Here is a 19,390-nt window from a genome sequence, read left to right on the forward strand (position 1 = left end):
AGGGGCACAAAAACAGATTCTTATCTGGGGAATGAAGTTATCTCTTAGCAACAGGCTCAAGCTTCATTTCCAAGAAATCAATATAACTTGATAACAACCAATATTTCAGAGTTTCCAATATGTCACCAAGATCGCATTCTCCTATCTAATAACAACCTTATTAGAATTTTTTAGGAATGTAAATATATAAATTGTTCTTTGATAGATGTACCATTACATTGAATATCAAAATTATTTTAACAAAAAAAAAAAAGCATTAGGAATTCTTTTGTCTATGACTAAAAACTTACTTTCCACCCCATTAGTCAATTTAAATTGTATGTCATAGATCGTGACCTCAATGGTGATATTAAATTACGGGAGTGGATATGTACAGGTAAAAAGTTTGATGTTTTGGTAAATTACAGATTCTTATCCAAGTGTTAGTTGCTATATATTATGCACAAGTGGTATGATTAGTTGCTTAGGTTGAAAATATGTATCCATTCAAAAATAAGGACACATGTAAGTTACATTCTATGCATTTATGAAAGAGAATTTAATTAGAATGGATATGATGTCCAATATAAAGTTTTCATTATTAAAAAATATTGGAAGTCTTGCTAAAAAATGATTCAGAGCAGGAAGAAAATTATTAAGCTATTAAAACTGTCATTAATATTACTCTTTGCAATAGCAGAATTTGAAAGAGCATTTTCTGTAATAGCCATCATAAAAAACCGACTGCGAAATCAAATTGAAGATTAATTGATGAATGATACTTTACTTGCTTATATTGAAAAAGAAATATTAGATTGCACTTATAATTAGGTGTGTCAATATTTGACACGACACGAAAACCCGACCCGGACCCGACCCAGAAAATGCGCTGCCGCCGTCGCCTGCTGCCGCGAGCTGCCGCGCGGTTCCGGGTCGTGTCGGGTCAACCCGGCAACCCGCCGGGTCGGGTCCGGGTTCGGATTTTTAACCCGTTTCTCTACCCGGGTCGGGTTAGGGTCGACCCGTTTTCCACCCGGGTCAGTTCGGGTTCGACCCGAACCAGACCCGTGACCCGAAATTGACACCCCTACTTATAATGATGTTGTTATTCAACATTTTCAGAATATGAAGAGCAAAGTCTACAAATTGTAAGTATTATTTATCTTATGTTTACTAGTTTATTTTTTAAAGAAAATTTTAAAATTATCAATGCCGGTCCCGAATAAAAAAAAAGTTGAATGAGATTTAAAAATAAATAATTGGGATGAAATAATCAAAGTTAACATGTCATCTCCTTAGTGAAATTGAAGAGTGGTTGTCCAGGGAGAAACATAGGTCTTCAAAAGAGGAGATTGATGTAGTGCGATGCAATTGTTGTGACAATAGACGCTATAGACAAGTTACTTGTAAGGCTTATTGCCCACCAGCACCTTAGTAAAAGTTTATATATATTACTCTTCTAGTTATTGTAAGCACATTTATTTCTTATATAGAATGGTCTAATTGATTTTTTATTAATTTTATTTACTTTCATCGTTTATAGTAAAAATATACTATAAATTTTTATGAAGTACTTCATAGTTAAAAAGTTGGAATATTTTAACTTGAAATGAACTTTGGAGCATTTTCTTCAAGAAAATAAAAAATTGGTATATTTCTCTAATTTTATCTTATTTGTGACATAAAATCTAAATTTACTAATATGTATCATTTATGTCATTATTCATTATTTCAACTTATTTTAAAAATTTTAGTAAAAAAGTTAAAAGCAAAAGTATCGTCTAATCCGTTTTCAACAAACCGCCATCTGTCAAATAAGTAAATAAATTACAAGAATTTAAGTTTTATTTGTAAAATTCTCTTGATAAATTTTGTTTTTAACTTTCTGAAAATTATTTTAGTAAATTTTAGCAACTTTTTTAGTAAATTTGTAGTTTATCCCAAAAGTTATGCATATTGGATGAATTTTATCTCACCTGCTTTAATAACTATTATTCATTGTTATAAAAATTAAAAAAAAATTAATTATTTTATTATATATTTAAAAATAAAATAGTCACGTATTTATTTATTTTTCTAATCTTATTCTATCAAAAAATTTTACGATCAATAATTGCCAGCAACTCCCTTGCAATATTCCTCGATAAAAAGACTTTTTACCCGTCCGCTTTAAATAGCCGTCCTCACCTTCCTTCTTGCACTCGCCCCAACCAAAGCAAAGAACAAGCAATCCTCTTCCTTTCTCTCGTTCCTAACCCTAGCAAAACACTGAAAAGACAGAGGCCAAATTGCAGAAAAAACCTATAAAATCCTAAAATGGAATCCAACACCTCTCCCACAATAACCAAGCGGTTATGCCACATTGTTCGACTGATATGCTACATGCTTCGCAATTGCATCTCGATGAGAAAGCTTATGATGGACCTCCAGCTCCTCCTGAAGCGAGGAAAGCTCGCTGGAAAATTCCTCAGCAACTTCATAACCCACAATCACGGCGGCGCCGCCTCCCCCGCTGCCACAGGCCGCTCCATCGAGTTCAGCTGTAGCAACACCCCTTTTTACACCGCCATCAAGAAGAAGAACCGCCGGCGCCGCCAAGTCGAGTACGACAACATCGAAGCAGCTATGATAAAAAAGGCGTTTGAGATGCTGAATGCGGAGGTATCGGATATGGAGTCGGTGAGATCATCGGCGATGCCGAGTCCATCGCCCTCTCCGGCGGCTATGTGGTGGTTAGGAAAGAGTCCGGCGGTGGTGCGGCAGTTGAGGGTGACGGATTCGCCCTTTATGTTGAACGAGAACGAGGTGGTGGAGGAAGGAAAGGTTGATAAGGAGGCCGATGATTTCATTCAGCGGTTTTATGAACATCTCCGGCGACAGCAGCTGGAATCCGCCGGAGCGACGCCGGAGTACAGTAAGAGCCGAACTCGCCTGCCAATGATCGTTGGCCAGGTGTGTTCAACCGGTGAAGGCAGCAGTTAATCACCCCTGTATTGGGCAATTATAGACTGAGACGAGTTCAAGATGGGTTAATTATGCACAAGAAAGTAGTCCTATGTATGGAGAATAAATTCTATATATTAATAATATATAAAATTACAAAAATTAATAAATTTTGAGTTCGTTTTCCAGTTTTAAGATTTTTTTTTTTTATGGTGTTGTTAAGGATTCATTCCGGAGTTGATTAGATTCAACCTTAAGTACTCGCTATTTTTTGATATGTTAAATCTTTGATTCATCGTTAATTTTGAATTCAAACTTAAATGAGAAAAATAATAAATTATTACTTAATTGAAATATAAAATATAAAAAATTAATCATTAAGATTATTGTGTATTGGAATATTCACAATAGTAGAAAGATATAGAGCGTTTAGCATCTTGACTTTCTACGAAGTTCTATGAAATGTTGAATCCACTTTTGATCGGTAATAATACCATGTTGTAATTAAGTCAAGAAATTACATGATAAAAGTTTAATTGGTGTAAGGTTATCCTCATTTTTTTGTTACAGAAATATAAATTTAATCAAAATAATAGATAAATTTACATATTTTTAAAACTTAGATAGGTCAAATGTCACCTAACTCGAACCAAACAACTTTGAAAATTGAGTCTAAAGTAGAAAACATACTAAAGCAAATCAAAACCTCCTTTTTTTCACTAGAATCCCTCTCTACCTCTTTCAAATGTCGACTGCTCAAGAGAAACAATCAGAATGAAAGAGATGATTTGGATATTTTAAATAATAAAAATTGTTATAGCATTTTGGTTCCCCTCTGCACTGGCCACGATGCTACCCTACATGACTCATGGTTCCACCATGCATGCTGCACGCTGAAGCGCATAATTATATTGCCAAAAATCTAAGAGCACTGGTGTCTTGACGCCGTCAAACTTACCACCACAAAGCCCCAAGGGGGGAACTTCAAAAGTTTTATAAATGAAGGCAGACCCCACATGACCTACTTAAGAATATATGTAGGCTCTTATATGCTCCCAAAACATTCTGAGAAACATGTAGAAGGGTTGAAATGCAAAAAATTAATAACTTTTTCTAATGATATTAGGTTAGAATAGGATAAACTGAATATTAAATTTTGTGGTGTTACAACTCTACCCTAATTAGAAAAATATTGGCCAATCCAAATTTAATATGGATTGGGTCTGAGGTGAAGGGTTCTTTCCAAAAAATTGATTTTAAAAATTTACCTATATTTTGTTCTTTTTGCAAGATGCATGGTCATGATACTAATGATTATTTTCGGAAGCACCCCCATCTTCGCAAAAAGGAGTCTTTGAAACAAACAAATGGGCAAGTTGCCAATGTGACTCCTCAGGAAGTTACTAATCCTCATTCTGTGCCTTTAGAGGATAATACCTCTAATCCGTCAAAAATTATTGAGGAGCCATTGCCTTTAGTGGTTGATGAACTCCAACCTATTGTTATTAATACTATTATTTTGAATCATGACCAGGGAGTTGGTGATAAAACTTATTATATTTCTTTTGTTGAATGTGATAATACTGTGGCACAAACTTTTGCTAATGTTGAGTCCATCAGTCTTTGTGTGACTAACAAAAATTTAGTTGATTTGAATAATAATTATCATCCTAACATTATCCCTAATGAACAGGTAAAAGAAAAGGAAGTTAATACAAACATTCAAATGCCTCTTATAGATTATGAGAGGAATAATAACCCATTTGAGGAAGGTGAAATTGTTTTTGTGGGGGTTTGCCCTTCTCTTGGAGAAGGTAAATGTAATATGGAGGATGATGATATGTTTATGGAGGATGAATATCCTCAACAAATTACTAATGTGGATATACATAATATGACTCCTTCAACCTCTTGTTACAATAGTGATGCTTTTACCGATACTGAGGATATGAGCTTTATTGATAAGTGTTTTCCTAAGGATGATAATGATACTAGTTTTGTAAGATTCACAGTAAAAGAGGTAGGAAAAAATAAAAGTTTATATTGCATTCTCTTATAACTACTCGCTCACACACTTCCCATTAATTTTGTTTATTTATGTTTAACTCTATTATTTTGAATGTTAGGGGGATTGGTTGTCCTTCTTTTAGAATTCGTGTAAAAAATTTATATCGTACTCACAATGTTTCTATTCTTGTTTTGCTTAAGCCTCTTATTTCTTCCTCTAGGTTAATTAAAACCTCTCAATTTTTGAATTTTAATTATGCTATTTCGAATATGGCTAACATGATTTGGGTCTTTTGGAAAGATCTAGTTAAAATTGATGTTATTAGTGATTTTACTCAAGTTATGCATTGTTAAATTGAGATTTTTAATTTGCATTGTTGTGCTTCCTTCGTGTACGCTTGTTCTTCCTATTACATTAGAAAATTACTTTGGGACCAACTCATTAATTTTCATAATATTTGTAATTTTCCTTTCTTGCTGGTGGTGATTTTAATACTATTACTAACCCTCTGAAGGAATTGGAGGTTCCTCTCTGTCTTATCAGTCTATGGAGGATTTTAGTAATATGATTTTGGATTGTAATCTCATTGATATTGGTTTTTCTGGTAATCAATTCACTTGGAATAGGGGTCATTTATGGAAACATTTAGATCGTGCTCTTTTTAATGACTCTTGACTTAATTCTTTTAATTACATTAATGTACATATTCTTAGTAGAACTCTGTCTGACCATTCTCATTTTCTTGTTAGTCTTTATTTTATACAATTTGATGCCTCTTCTCAATTCAGATTTCAAAACATGTGTTTACTTCATGATTTTTTTTTGAGGTTGTGGAGCATAATTGGCAAGCTCATCTTTATCCGAATAACTCCTGTTTTGGAATGAGGAGACTTTGGTATAAGCTGAAAAGGCTTAAGCAGGTTTTAAATTGGTGAAATCGTAACATTTTTAGAAATATCTTTTCTAATATTTTGGAGGCTGAGCAACTTATTCAGAGAATTGAATCTACTTGTCAAGTTGATCCTTCTGATGCTAATTTATCTCTTTTAGAAAATGCTAAAGAGGGTCTTTTTAAATTCCAAACTCAGGAAGATATTTTTTGGAAATAAAAAGTTGCTGCTAAGTACTTGGTTGATGGTGATAACAATACTAAGTATTTTCATGCATTGGTCAAGTGGAAATGGGCTAAAAATTGTATTAATAAAATCTAACATGATGATGGTTCTGTTTCTGAGAATATTATAGAAATTGCATATTTAGCTATCATTCACTTTCAAAGTTATCTCAATAAGGATTTTAACCCGGTTCAGATTAGTAATCACTCTTGTATTCCTAATCTTATTATCCAAGAGGATAATGTGAATCTTTTTAAACCTCCTTCTTTTGAGGAGGTTAAATAATCTTTGTTTGGTATGAATAGTGATTCGGTGGCTAATCCTGATGGGTTTACTACTCAATTTTTTTCAAAAACTATGGCATATTATTAATAATGATATTTTTGCTGCTACTATGGATTTTTTTACAAGTTTCTCTATTCCTAAGTTTTTTATGTATACTTCCATTATGCTTATTCCCCAAAATAATTCAGTCAACACTTGGAATGATTTTAGACCTATCAGTCTTTGTACCTTTTTTAATAAGTTAATCTCTAAAATTATCATGAATTATCTTACTTTTCTTTTATCTAGAATTATCTCTACCTCTAAGATTGGTTTTATGAAAGGTAGGATTATTACAGATAATATTTTGTTGGCTCAAGAATCCTGCCATGACTTCGATGTTAGAGTAAGAGGGGGGAATTTTATTTTAAAGCTTGATATTGCCAAGGATTATGACAATATTTACTGGTCCTTTATTTATTATATTTTGGAGTATTTTGGCTTTAATTATATTTTTATTAAGCTTATTAAGAATGGTATTGCAGGTGTTTATTTCTCTATTATTCTGAATGGTTCTACTAATGGTTTCTTTAAATCTTCTCATGGCTTAAGATAAGGGGATCCTATATCTCAAGCTCTTTTTATTATTGCTACTGAATTTTTATCTAGAGGTCTTACCAATCTTTTTAACAATAATCCTAGTTTTTATTTTAGAACTTTGGGTGGTTTTCACATTTCTCATTTATGTTTTGAGAATCACTTTATTGCTTTTAACAATGCTTCTACCAATAAAATTCAAAAACTTATGAGATAGTTAGTCAATTTGAGATAGTTAGTGGTTTATCTTTTAGCAAAAATAAAAGCTATTTTATTGGTTCTAAGAGCATTCCTAATAATTATAGTTTTACCCTTAAAGATTTAACTGGCTTTATCTATGGTCATTACCCATTAAATACCTTGGAGTTCCTCTTTTAAAGGTAGAAGGAAAACCTTTCTTTTTTATGAACTTATTGCATCTATTCAGAATAAAATTTTAACTTGGGATTCTAATTTTCTTAGCTTTTGTGGTAGGATTACTCTTATCAAAAGTGTTTTGTGTTTTCTACCAATTTATAGTTTTCAAACTATTCTTCCCACTAAAGTTATTTGTAATAGGGTACATAAACTTATTAATAAATTTTTTTGGAAAGGTACTTCTATTAATTCCAAAATTGCTTGGGCTACTTATGATAAATGTTCTATTGTTCTGGCTGAAGGGGGTTTAGGTTGTAAAAATATGAATGACCTGGCTATGGCTTTCTCTTTTAAACTTTTGTATAACTTTCGTGCTAAAGCGAGCCTTTGGGCTAATTTTATGTCTTCCAAATACTATGTTGGCAAGCATCGTACTACTTGTTATTTTAAGCAGGGTGATTCTAGAGTGTGACAAAGACTTTGCAAGGTTAAATGGGAGGTTGAGCCCTACATCTCTTGGGGCCTTGGTGAAGGTACTGCTTTCTTTTGGCAAGATTATTGGTTATTCAAACAGTCTATTGATTTTATCATGAATTCATTTTCTATTGCTTCGATTAAGGTTAATTCTTTCTTTAAGAATAATTGCTAGGATTATGAGAAACTTACTAATGTTGTTACTGATTTTATTATTCATCAAATTCTTAACTTGCCTATTAATTCTGATTCTAAGAACATTATCTTATGTGATTTATCTAGTGATGGTGGTTTTCACTTAAAAAAGGCTTGGCATACTTTCAAAGCTCGTAGAAATAGTAATAATATTTTCTCTTTGATTTGGCACAAGAGCATTCCTACTACTGTATATGTTTTTATTTAGATAATTCTTCATAGATTTATTCCCATTGATGATAATCTCACCAAAAAAGGTTTTATATTACCTTCAAAGTGTCAATGTTTATCGTATCAAAAATATGCATCATGTGTTTATTTTTGGACTAGTTGCTGTCAAAACTTGGGTTTACTTTGAAGATTTGTTTCAGTTAAATTGCTTTAATGCTCATTTTTTGCTTAAATATATGCTTAAGGCTAGCTTGGTTCACTAATTCTAAAGGGCACATTTGTAATGTTATCCCTTCCCTCTTTCTATGGTTCTTATGGTTGGAGAGGAATAATTCTCTCTTTAATGGTATTAAGATGAATCATCAGAAGGTAATTCAAAAGGTTAAGGATAAGGTTTTATCTCTTTGTGCTGTTAATTTGCACTCTTTGAAGAACTTAAAAAATTGTTATTTGGTTGGTGTTATGTTAGGCCTTAATTTGGAGGGCTTACATATTGTCTTAAATGATAACTTTATTTATTGGCTCAAACCTCCAATTAGTTTTTTTTAAATTAAATATTGTGGGTGCTAGCAGTGGCTCTTTGATGGGTAGTGGTGTAGCTATCAGGGACAGTAATGATAATCTGATTGTGGCTTTCACTGGTCCTATTCCGAGTGGTAATTATGTTATTTCTCTCTCTTTAGCAATTCATTTTGGTCTTAAGGTTTGTATCTCTCTCAATCTTTCTAACATTATTATTGAGATGAATTCTGATTTTGATTTTTAATTTTTAAATTTTGTGGACGATATGTGTTTCTCTCCTAATATTTTTTGTCAAGTTAGGGAAATTAAAAACCTATTAGTTTTTATGAATTCCTCTTTTCAACATATTTATAAGGAGGGTAATGCATGTGCTTATTGGCTTGCTAATTGGGGTTGTAAACTTGAGGATTTTTATGATTATATTGAGGCCATCATTCCTGTTTCTCTTAAATGTTTATTTTGGCTGGATGAGCTTGGTCTTCCTTATGTTAAAATTTAATTGGTATATTTGGATGTGGTTTTTTGGCTGTCCCGGGGTGATTTGGGGATTATTTTGGTTTAATGTTGTTGGCTTTCATTTCTGGTTGCATCCTCTGTTCTATCTACTAGTAATAGATGGTGCTCAAACTTTAGTTTCTGGGGCTTTCATTTTGGCTTCTGTTTATTTGTGGGGGTGCTGTGTTGGTTTTGCTTGGGTGGCTTTGTTGGCTACTTTATCCTTCTGGAATTTTGGGTGTGCTTATTTGGTTTGTTTGTTTTCTTACTTGCTGGGGCTAGTGATGATTCTTATTATTTTAGAGTTGTTCCAGTTCTGGGTTATGGATTCTTTGGGGGCTTTTGGGGTTCTTTGTGCTATTTTTATTGTTCTGCTGGCATCTCTCAGTGTTATTCAATTTAGTTGTTGTCTTGGTGGATATAGACTTGAGCTTTGATTGTACATGTGATGTTCTGATGGTATTTCCCATTGGTGCTCTCCTACCTTCAGGTTAGTGCTTTGGCTGATTGGGGTAATTATGGGAGTTTGGCTGGGTTTAAGGGCTCTTTTCCTATGCTCTCAGTTTTTTGGTTCCTTGTCTATTTGGGTGGTCCCTTTATGATCCTGAACTTTTGCTTGGCTTTTGTACCTCCTTGTGTGCGGGAGTGCCTTCGGGCTGCGTATTTCTAATATGTTGGAGTTGTGTTATTTTGCTGGTGGCCTTAAGCTTTGTTGTTCGGGTCTTTTGTATCACCTCATGTGTTGGAGTGCCTTTGGGCTAGGTATTTGTGATATTCTGAAGGTGTTGTGTTGTTTTGCTGGTGGCCTTAAGCTTTGCTATTCGGGTCTCTTAGAGTGGTGGATTGTGATTGTTCCTGAGGGTAAAATTGAGTGGCTTGAGGATTGCCTTCATGAGGCTTTTTATACTAATTTAATCCTGAGCTCTATCAGCCTTTATCCTCTTTTTTCTTTTTGTGGTGCCTTGACTAGGATCATTTCTTATTCTATGGTCTATTATTTAAACCTTGGTTCTGAATTAAATTTACACAATTATTCTTAGTTTTTCTATAAAATTTTGTGTCACATCCTTTTGCTCTGCATCCTTTTTATTTTGCAGGTGAAGTTGATTATAGCTCTCATCTACTTTTTTTGCAGAAAGATCGTGCTTCCATTCTCTTATTACATCTTTCTTTTTTGATGATTATCTGTAGCATTGGTAGCATGTTACTAGGTTTTATTATATTTTTTATTAGTGGAGACTTTCGGCTCCTAGGTTTTGCTTTACTTTGTTTTGTAGCTCATTCGAGCATTAGTGAGCTGATCATCTCCCTTAAAGACTTTGTAATCATTTCTTTATATTAACGCGTAGGCCTCGCCATGGGTTTTAATAAAAAAAAAATTCAAAACTCAAAGCTAAAATTAAAGGAACAAATTTGAGTATCACTGTGTCAGCTCAAATTCATTCTCACAAGTAACCTCTCTTTTAGTTTAGTTCTTTCCCTAAACTTTAATCATTCAAATATGCTTGTTCTTAACCTACAAATATCGTAAGCCTAAATCCTCTTTGGTTGTTCTCTGTAGCTCTTGTTCGGATGTACCTCAACTTTTTAAGCTGACACATGATCTTCAAAGTCAGATATCCATTTCCACAAAACTAAAATGAGGAAAACATTTTGGATTTTAGATATGATCTAGTAACTACAGTTTTAGTCAGATTTTTCAATTCTTTCAATAACTTCAAAGGTTCTAACATACATTGGATTCAACTTTATTTTTTCTCTTACAAAATCTGCTAAAGCCTTTCATCAGCATGATCTTCACATATATAAAATCTCTTACCTAGAATTTCAACTCCAAAATACTTTTTTTCCTATATAGTACAATTTTTAATCTATCTCCGATCAAATGACTCTTTTTTAGTAACATCATCAAATAAAGTTGGCCCAATTAGATGTTTTTAACCTTCCTCTATCAATGCTAGTTCCTACCACATAGGGATTCTTAAGGGGCCATAGATATACTTGATTAAAATTTATTATTATAAGAAAATTTGATCAGAGGAATATGATCCTCCCAACTACCAGAAAAGTCCAGGATACATAAGCTCAAGGGATTTTCAAACACTTAGATAATTCTCTTAGATTGTCTTTCACTCTATGGATGAAATGTTATACTAAAATATAATTTCATGCCCAATCCTTATTGAATACCTCTCCAAGGTTTAGAAGTAAGCATGTCATCTTTGTTCGAAACTATAATACTAGATAGTGCATGTAACTAGAAGATCTCACACACAAATAAATGTGCCAACCTATCCACAGAGTCAAACTATCATATCAAAATGAAATGACAACTTTTGTTAGACAATGTACTATAACTCAGATGGCATCATGCCTCTATCTCGACTTGGGAAAATCATAGCAATATCTATAATCTCCTCTTCTCATTTTCACTCAGGAACAAGCAATGATTGCACAAATTCTCCCCATCGCTGATATCTTTCTCACTAACTTGTAAGCCTCACATTTAAAACAAAATTTTCCACATCTTTCTTTAATTTGGGCCACCAAAATATACCTTCCTGATCATTATATATTTTACTACTTTTTGGATGAATGTTATAACATAAATAATATGCCTCAAGCAAAAGAACTAATCTCGAATCTACATGACTCGGAACCTAAGATAGAAGATAATACTAGAATCAAATACGCATAATTCAAATTTCTTATTAGATAAGGATTTGATGAATCAACTTTAGATACTTTATATCTGACTTCTACGCTTCCTGAATCCTTTCTTACAGGGATGACAAAAAAATCAACTAAACTTGAATACTAGAATCTCAATCAGCAGGAGAAATCACTTCCAGTTGAAGCCTTTCCATATCATGAATAAGATATTCATCCAAAGTAAGATAAATATGTGATAATCGAGAATTTTTCATGCTCTGAGTATCCACCACAACATTAACTTTACGAGGTTGATATTAAATGGTTAAATCATAATCTCTAATCAGTTCAAACCATCTTCTTTGACTCAATGTCTAATCCTTCTAAGAGAATATATACTTTTGACTCTAATGATCAATGAAATTCTCGCATCTAACTCCGTACAAATATTTCCTTTAGATATTCAAAGAAAATATAACAACAACATCCTCTATATCACATATTAGATAGTTCTTCTCATGCGTATTTAATTGCTTGGAAGCATAAGTTATAACCTTCATGTATTACATCAGGACACAACCTAATCCTCTTTGTGAAGCATCACTATATACCTGAAATTCGTCCGTGTAAGATAAAGCAATCACAAATGGAGCAGAAGTCAAAAAATCCTTCAGTCTCTAAAAACTAAACTCATGATCAAGTGTTGAAACAAAAGAAAATAACTAATAAGTCAGCCTCATTGTTTGTATAAAAATTTGAGAAAATTCTTTCACAAACTTTCTTTATTAACCTGCCATACCTAAAAACTATATACCATAAATATAATAGTATGTTTTTTCCAATTCATAACGACCTACATCATTTGATGATCTGCAGAAATACCTCCACTAATTATTATGAGCCCTAAAAATGAAATTCTCTTTAACAAACTCGCACATAAAATCTTAGCATATAACTGATATTATCTTAGAGTTTCCATAATTATCCTCAGATGTCTAGGATGATGTTCCTAAAATATATAATAAACTAGAATATAGTCTATAAATACAATCATAAACTGATTTAAAAAGTCTTTGAATACCATTTTCATCATAGCTATAAAAATTTCTAGTGTATTAGTCAATTTAAAAGGTAAGACTAAGAACTTATAAATGCGGAAATAAAATAAAGAAGGATCACATCGGATTTATAGTGGTTCGGTCAAATCTTGACCTACGTCCACTCCTCGAATGTACCCTCCGAGTATTGCACTAACTAAGTGTCTCTCCTTTAGCTCCCACAGCTAGACGGAGAAGCCTTTACGAAAAACTCCTTTTCACCAACCCTGATGTGGCAGAGAACTGACTCCTTTTGATTCCTTCTAAAGCGGGCAGAGAACCCAGACTGTTTGCTGAAGTTGGCCTCCCAAGAACCTCCCAAGGACGAAGGATGAAGAATGGAGAAGATGACTTTGAACCTTGCTTGGAGCAGCCTTTGCGAATCCTTTCACAAACTCCCCCTTACAAGTTCCTCTCTCTCTCTCTCTCTCTCTCTCTCTCTCTCTCTCTCTCTCTCTCTCTCTCTCTCTCTCTCCCTCCCTCTCCCTAGGCTCTTTCAGGGCAAGGCAGCAGCACACATGGTTGCTCTAAGGTAGAGAAAAAGATCTTAAATAGAAGAGCTTCATAAAAAGCTCTTATTTTATACAAACCAACTTTATCGTCCAGGCCGATAGGGGTATCGGCCTGGCCGATCAGTGTAAATTTTGCTCAATCAGTCCGGTCGGTTTGGGAAGATTAGAGTAATTTTGGTCACATCATTCAGGCTGATATAATTTCGTCCTGGCCGATTAGTTCAAATATGAGCTAAATCATCCTGGAAATCGCCCTGAATTGAAGTAGGCCAATGTCAATCATCCATGCCATCGTCCCGGTCAATCCTGAGATCAGCCCGACCGATGTGATTGTGCAATCAGCCTTAATTGCTTTCTATAATTACCATATTAATTTAGGCATAATTTTGCTACATCGTGCAGGCCGATACAATATCATCCATGCCGATCGGCTTAATGACGCCTGCCTTAATCATGATGCCCTGGTCAGGGTTTCTATTTTTGAACCGATCTTCTAGGCTGTTATTAATATCTACCTGGTTGATGTTACCAAAAATAATAAACTCTAAGAAACAGTCAGAAAATTCCCAAGGTGTGCGTGTGTGTGTAAGGTTACTTAGCATTAGGCACCAAAAGGATTACATTTGACTCAAGAAAGAGAAAAAATACATTACAGATTGTCTCATGCCTAATTTACCCAATCATAAGCTAGTTCAACTTGCAGCCTCGATCCTGTGGTCCTGAAATGTTAGTTGGTAAGGCAGTAAAAGTAAAATAGAAGTGTTTGCAATCATCAAAATTCTATTTCTAAAAAACAGATACGTAACAATCTCTCCCTTTTTGATGATGGCAAACACACAAGAAAAATTCTTAGGAGTTCAGTCAGTTTAATAAAGACAGTGTGAAAGAATAGAACACAAGTCAACTATCACAATCAAAGCACAAAGTAACTAGCATAATCAAAATACAAAGTAACTAATAGTACAACAGATCACTCCCCCTTTTGACATCACAAAAAGGAGAAAAAAAAAGTATAAAATAGAAACTACTAACAGAAAAACAAGAACAAACTACAACAAAAGAAAGACTAGTAAAATGATCGGCCCAGATCGTCTGAAGGTGGAGGAGGTGGTGGTGGAGGCTGTTGAAAGAAACTAAGCAATGTAATAAACTGAGTACCAAACCATGCTATGTCATGGTCGTGCTGCTGCTGTGGGTGAGCAACATATGCGTCAAAATTGGCTAAGTCCTCAGCACGGTGCGGCTCGTAGCGGGCTATGTCCTCAGCATGTTGCTGCTCCTATACAACAACATAAGTGTTGAATCGGGCCTCCCACTGGTCAAAGCGCTCCACCAACTGATCTAGCTGAGAGTGCTGGCGGAATGAGACAGGTGCAGGAGCCTCCTCTTCCCCTGCCTGAGATTCCCAGTCCCTTGAGTGGAGATGAGTACTGTAAAGAGTTTGAAAGGAAATGCTGAAGTAGAAAGCATTGGGGAGATCTGGTGGAGTAGGATATTGGAGGTTTTATTTTGTTTTTAGAACATATGCAATGATATTTTCTAAGGCAAGGTTTAAATTCCTACTATGTCCTGGATCTCAAATTATAGTCAAGTGATTGATGTAGCAAAAGATCACGTCGGTTGCATTAAATTCGCGATGGGATATAATGTAAAAAGTGGTGATTGAAAGAAGAGGAGTAATATGGACATGATCACCAGCCTTTGGGATTATAGAGGTGCGAAGGACATATTAAACAGTCCTAGCATCTTTGAGTAAAGAGCTAGTATCTCTAATATGAAAGGGGGATGTGGTGTTCCAAAGGAAGTGATTGGCCAGAGCTCAACCAAAATAAGGATCAGAACACAGGGTATGGAGTTTGTCCCCTATGGTGGAAACTTGTAGAAGTTCTTGGCAATCCTAATATGTGATCTCGGCGGGGCGTTGCTTCACATATGAGGCAAGAGCAGTGTAGGAAGAATTAATTCTAAGGCTTGCGAAGAATTCATACAAAAGTTCAGAATTGAAGGGGACAATCATAGTTAAAAGAAAGCACGAGGAGGTATGAGCAAATAAGTTGAGTATCGGATAACATAGATAATCTGGATTAACCGTCCGGGAGACTGTGATTCCAGCCTCCTTGTAGCGCAGGTAGGCAGCTTGAGCATCCGCATCCAGGAAATGAGGGTCTAACATAGCCCTCAAGGAACTTCCGGATGTGTGATGAGAGCTTTTCCCTCTTGCCATTTTCAAGAAGTAGAGCACTAGAGCAAGAAAATAAGGAGTTTGAGAAGGCTTGAGTGAAGAAACCAGCTGGAAGGCTCTGAATTTAAAGTATCAGCCATATCGGCCAGGCCGATTGCAGGATCGTCCAGGCCAATATGGTTCAATTATTGCATACAGGCCAATTGGTAAAAAAGGAGGTCCGATCGTCCAGGCCGATAAGATATCGGCCGAGAGAATTAGACATAGGTGACCATCCCGAGGAGTCAAGCCGGACTATCATTAAAAAAGTAGATTGTCCGGGCCGATTCGGTGGATCATCCAGGATGATGTCCAATATTGGATCGTACCGGCCAAATTTAAAGCATTTAAATCAAGGGCCACGTGTATCGATCGGGCCGAACAGGTGGATCATCTGGGTCGATTGTCAAAAAATGGACCATCCTGGGCGAATTTATAGATTTTTAAACGTGCTGACATGTGTTTCGTCCAGGATGAACAAGTGTATTAGACGGGATGATTACCAATAAATGCATCATCCAAGACAAAAATGTATCAGCGAGGATGGTCAAGATAATTGTAGCAGAGGATGATCATTTCGTCCAGGCCGATAAGGGATCAACCAGGACGATGAAGAGCAGAAAAGTCAAAATATTTATCTGATGGAGTTTTTGAAGCAAGATAAGCAGATCGTCCAGGACGATATAAATATTGGCCAGGACGATATGATAAAAAAAATTAAATCAAATGAAGGATGGAGATGATCAGAGAAGGCCCAAAATAATAAAATAAAAAATTACAACGATAAAACACGAAAAAGGCATAAAAACTAGCAAAGAAACAATTTTTTTTTAAATCAAGGCATAAACATGATATAGTCTCAATGTGATTGATTTTAAAATTTTACAAGTAAATGAGTTAACAACATAAAAGATTCAAAAAATGGTAAAATATCCGATCATGTTAACCCTAAGCTCGGACTTCGTTTAGGGTAAAATCGTCTTTTGAAATCTAAAGGCCTAACTCAAAAAAATTAATTAGATAAGAAAAAGAGATCCGATCAAGACTTAGTTTCAGAAAAATATCTTATAGAATATTGTATCAAAGTAGTTCGTTATAATCGCGAAGTTCGAAATCAAGTCTTTGAAAATCTCAAGTGATACATGAAAACTTCAAAGTTTTAAGAGTTAGAAGAAAGGAAGATAGCTTGCCTTTTGATGGGCTCATTTTGTGCCTCTTATCCATTGAATGGAGCACTTTGCGCATCTTATGATTTTTGATACACTTTGTGTATTGTTTTTTTCAATTTGGTGTCAATGCGCATCTTTTTGCTTTTAGCATCATTGGCCACTTTTTTTATATTATTTTTTGCAAGCAAGATTCTTTTCCAAAAGCTCTTAAATATTCTAAGTTGTGAGTATATCTTCTAGATATTAGAGAAGAAAAACTCACTCTCTAATAAAGGGAAGAACAACCCACAAAAAAGAATAAAAAATCAAATGAGAGATGCATTGACAAGATAACAATAAATCTTGAAGAAAAAAAACTTTGATAATTATAAATATAAGCTAGATTACTATAGCAAGGTAGAAAAGATCTCAATTGTAAAATCCAGTTGTTAATTTGAGATAGGCTTTTGTTTAGAAAGAAAATTTCAACACCAAAATAGGTTAGAGAAAGAGACACAATCAACGGTGTTTTTATCCTTTAGCAGATTAAGAAATGTAAAACATTGACTTCAAATTTTTAAAAAGACAAAAATAAGTCATAAGATATCAATTCAGTGATGATTTTAGAAAAACACATTAAGGAATACAAAAAAAGAAGTATCAAAAGCAAAGAAAATAATTAAAAAAAAAAATAAACAACAAAAAAATTAACAAAAGAAAAAGCAAAGTAAACAGCAGATAACATATCATAAATCAGTAGAGATCAAGTTCATGCATTAATGTCAATCATACCCAATCCAGTCCTTAAAGTGCTGAAAGTGTCGAAGGCTAGTGCTTTAATAAATATGTTAGCCAGTTGATTCTCAGTCGTCACATGGTGTGACTCAATATCTCCCTTATTCACATGGTCTCTAATAAAGTGATGCCTTACGTCAATGTGCTTAGTCCTTGAATGTTGGATATTATTCTTAGAAATGTAGATGGCACTAGTGTTGTCATAAAAAATTGAGATGGTGTCTATAGGTAATCCTAAATCTAGTATTTGCTATTTTAACCAAAGGACTTGGGCCACACAACTTTCTAAAGCATTATACTCGGCTTCAGCAGTGGAAAGTGCAACAGAATTTTACTTTCTACTACACAAGGAGACTAAAGACTGTCTTATGAATTGACAAGTTCCAGAAGTGCTTTTTTTATCCACCGTATATCCTGCAAAATCAAAATCAGAATATTCAATATTCACAAAGGAAGTGTTGTGCATAAGGTACCAAATTCCTAAGTTTTGGATCCCTAAAAGGTATCTAAGAATTATCTTAACAGCAGTCAGATGGGATTCCTTAGGATGAGCTTGAAATCTAGCACACAGACAAATGCTAAACATGATATCAGGTCGGCTAGCATTCAGGTAAAGTAAAGATCCAATCATCCATCTGTACTTCTTCTAATTAACTGGTTTTCCATTTGGGTCTTTGTCAAACTGAATTCCTGATATCATGGGAGTATTAATTAGCTTGGCTTTGTCTATTTCATATTTCTTCAAGATATCCTTTATGTATTTTGATTGATTTAGAAAGGTTCCATCATCCATTTGTTTTATACTAAACCCCAAAAAGTAGGACAACTCTCCCATCATACTCATCTCAAACTCCTTACTCATTATTTTAGAAAAATCATCACATAGCCTTTTATTAGAAGATCCAAAAGGTATATCATCGACATAGATTTGAACAATAAGTAAATCATCTCCTACTTTCCTTAGGAATAGGGTGGTGTTTATGCTCCCCTTAACAAACTCTCTTTCTAGTAAGAATGTGCCAAGCCTCTTATACCAAGCTCTGGGTGCTTGCTTTAATTCATACAAGGCCTTTTTTAATTAGAAAATATGATTTGGAAATTGGGAACTCTCAAAACCTTAGGGTTATTCTACAAACACATCCTCTTTTATTTCCCCATTTAAAAAGGCACTCTTAACATCCATTTAGAAAAGCTTAAATCTCTTATAAGAGGCAAAGGCTAATAGCACTCTAATGGCTTCAAATCTAGCTACAGGGGCAAAAATTTCCTCAAAACCTATCCCTTCTATTTGATTATACCCCTTAGCCACTAATCTTGTCTTATTCATAACCACCACTCCATAATCATTCACCTTATTCTTAAAGACCCACTTGATTTCAACTATACTTTGTCCCATATGTCTTTCTATAAGCTCCCAAATATCATTCTTTACAAATTGGTTCAACTCCTCCTGCATGGGTAAAATCCAAAACTCATCAAAAAGGGCTTGGTTTATGTTGGTGGGTTCAGTCATTGAGATAAAGGTTGAGTGATTCACTTTCTTCCTAAGTCCATATCTAGTCCTAACTCCATCAGAAGGGTCTCCTAAGATCAGATCTTTAGGGTGACTCAAAGAGTATCTCCAATCTCTAAGCAAAGTGTGTGAAGGTGCAACCCTTTCCTCCAGATCTACGTTTTCTACTCCTTGTGTAACATCTCCTACTCCTTCAGTGTCCTGGTGCTCTACCCTCTTCTCTAAATTTTTTACTCCGGAGATAATCTTTCCAACATCATTATCATCCTCAACTCTAGGCTTTCTAGGATCAGACTCATCAAACACTACATGAGTAGTTTCCTCCACCACCA

General features: G+C 34.5%; 1 protein-coding gene across 1 annotated transcript; it reads left to right on the forward strand.

Annotated features, from left to right (window-relative positions):
* Nucleotides 1–2,168: 2,168 nt before the first annotated feature.
* LOC110103017 lies at nucleotides 2,169–3,102 on the forward strand. The gene has a single exon (XM_020831564.2). It carries the CDS (start codon nucleotides 2,296–2,298, stop codon nucleotides 2,959–2,961), a length of 666 nt encoding a protein of 221 aa, XP_020687223.1. The 5' UTR covers nucleotides 2,169–2,295; the 3' UTR covers nucleotides 2,962–3,102.
* The last annotated feature ends 16,288 nt before the right edge of the window (nucleotides 3,103–19,390 follow it).

This window comes from Dendrobium catenatum, unplaced genomic scaffold (assembly GCF_001605985.2).
Source record: "Dendrobium catenatum unplaced genomic scaffold, ASM160598v2 fragScaff_scaffold_231, whole genome shotgun sequence".
Lineage (NCBI taxonomy): Eukaryota > Viridiplantae > Streptophyta > Magnoliopsida > Asparagales > Orchidaceae > Dendrobium > Dendrobium catenatum.

Excerpts from the sequence above, each read along its gene's own strand:
- LOC110103017 (XM_020831564.2), top strand. The coding sequence starts at position 2,296 with ATGGAATCCAACACCTCTCCCACAATAACCAAGCGGTTATGCCACATT.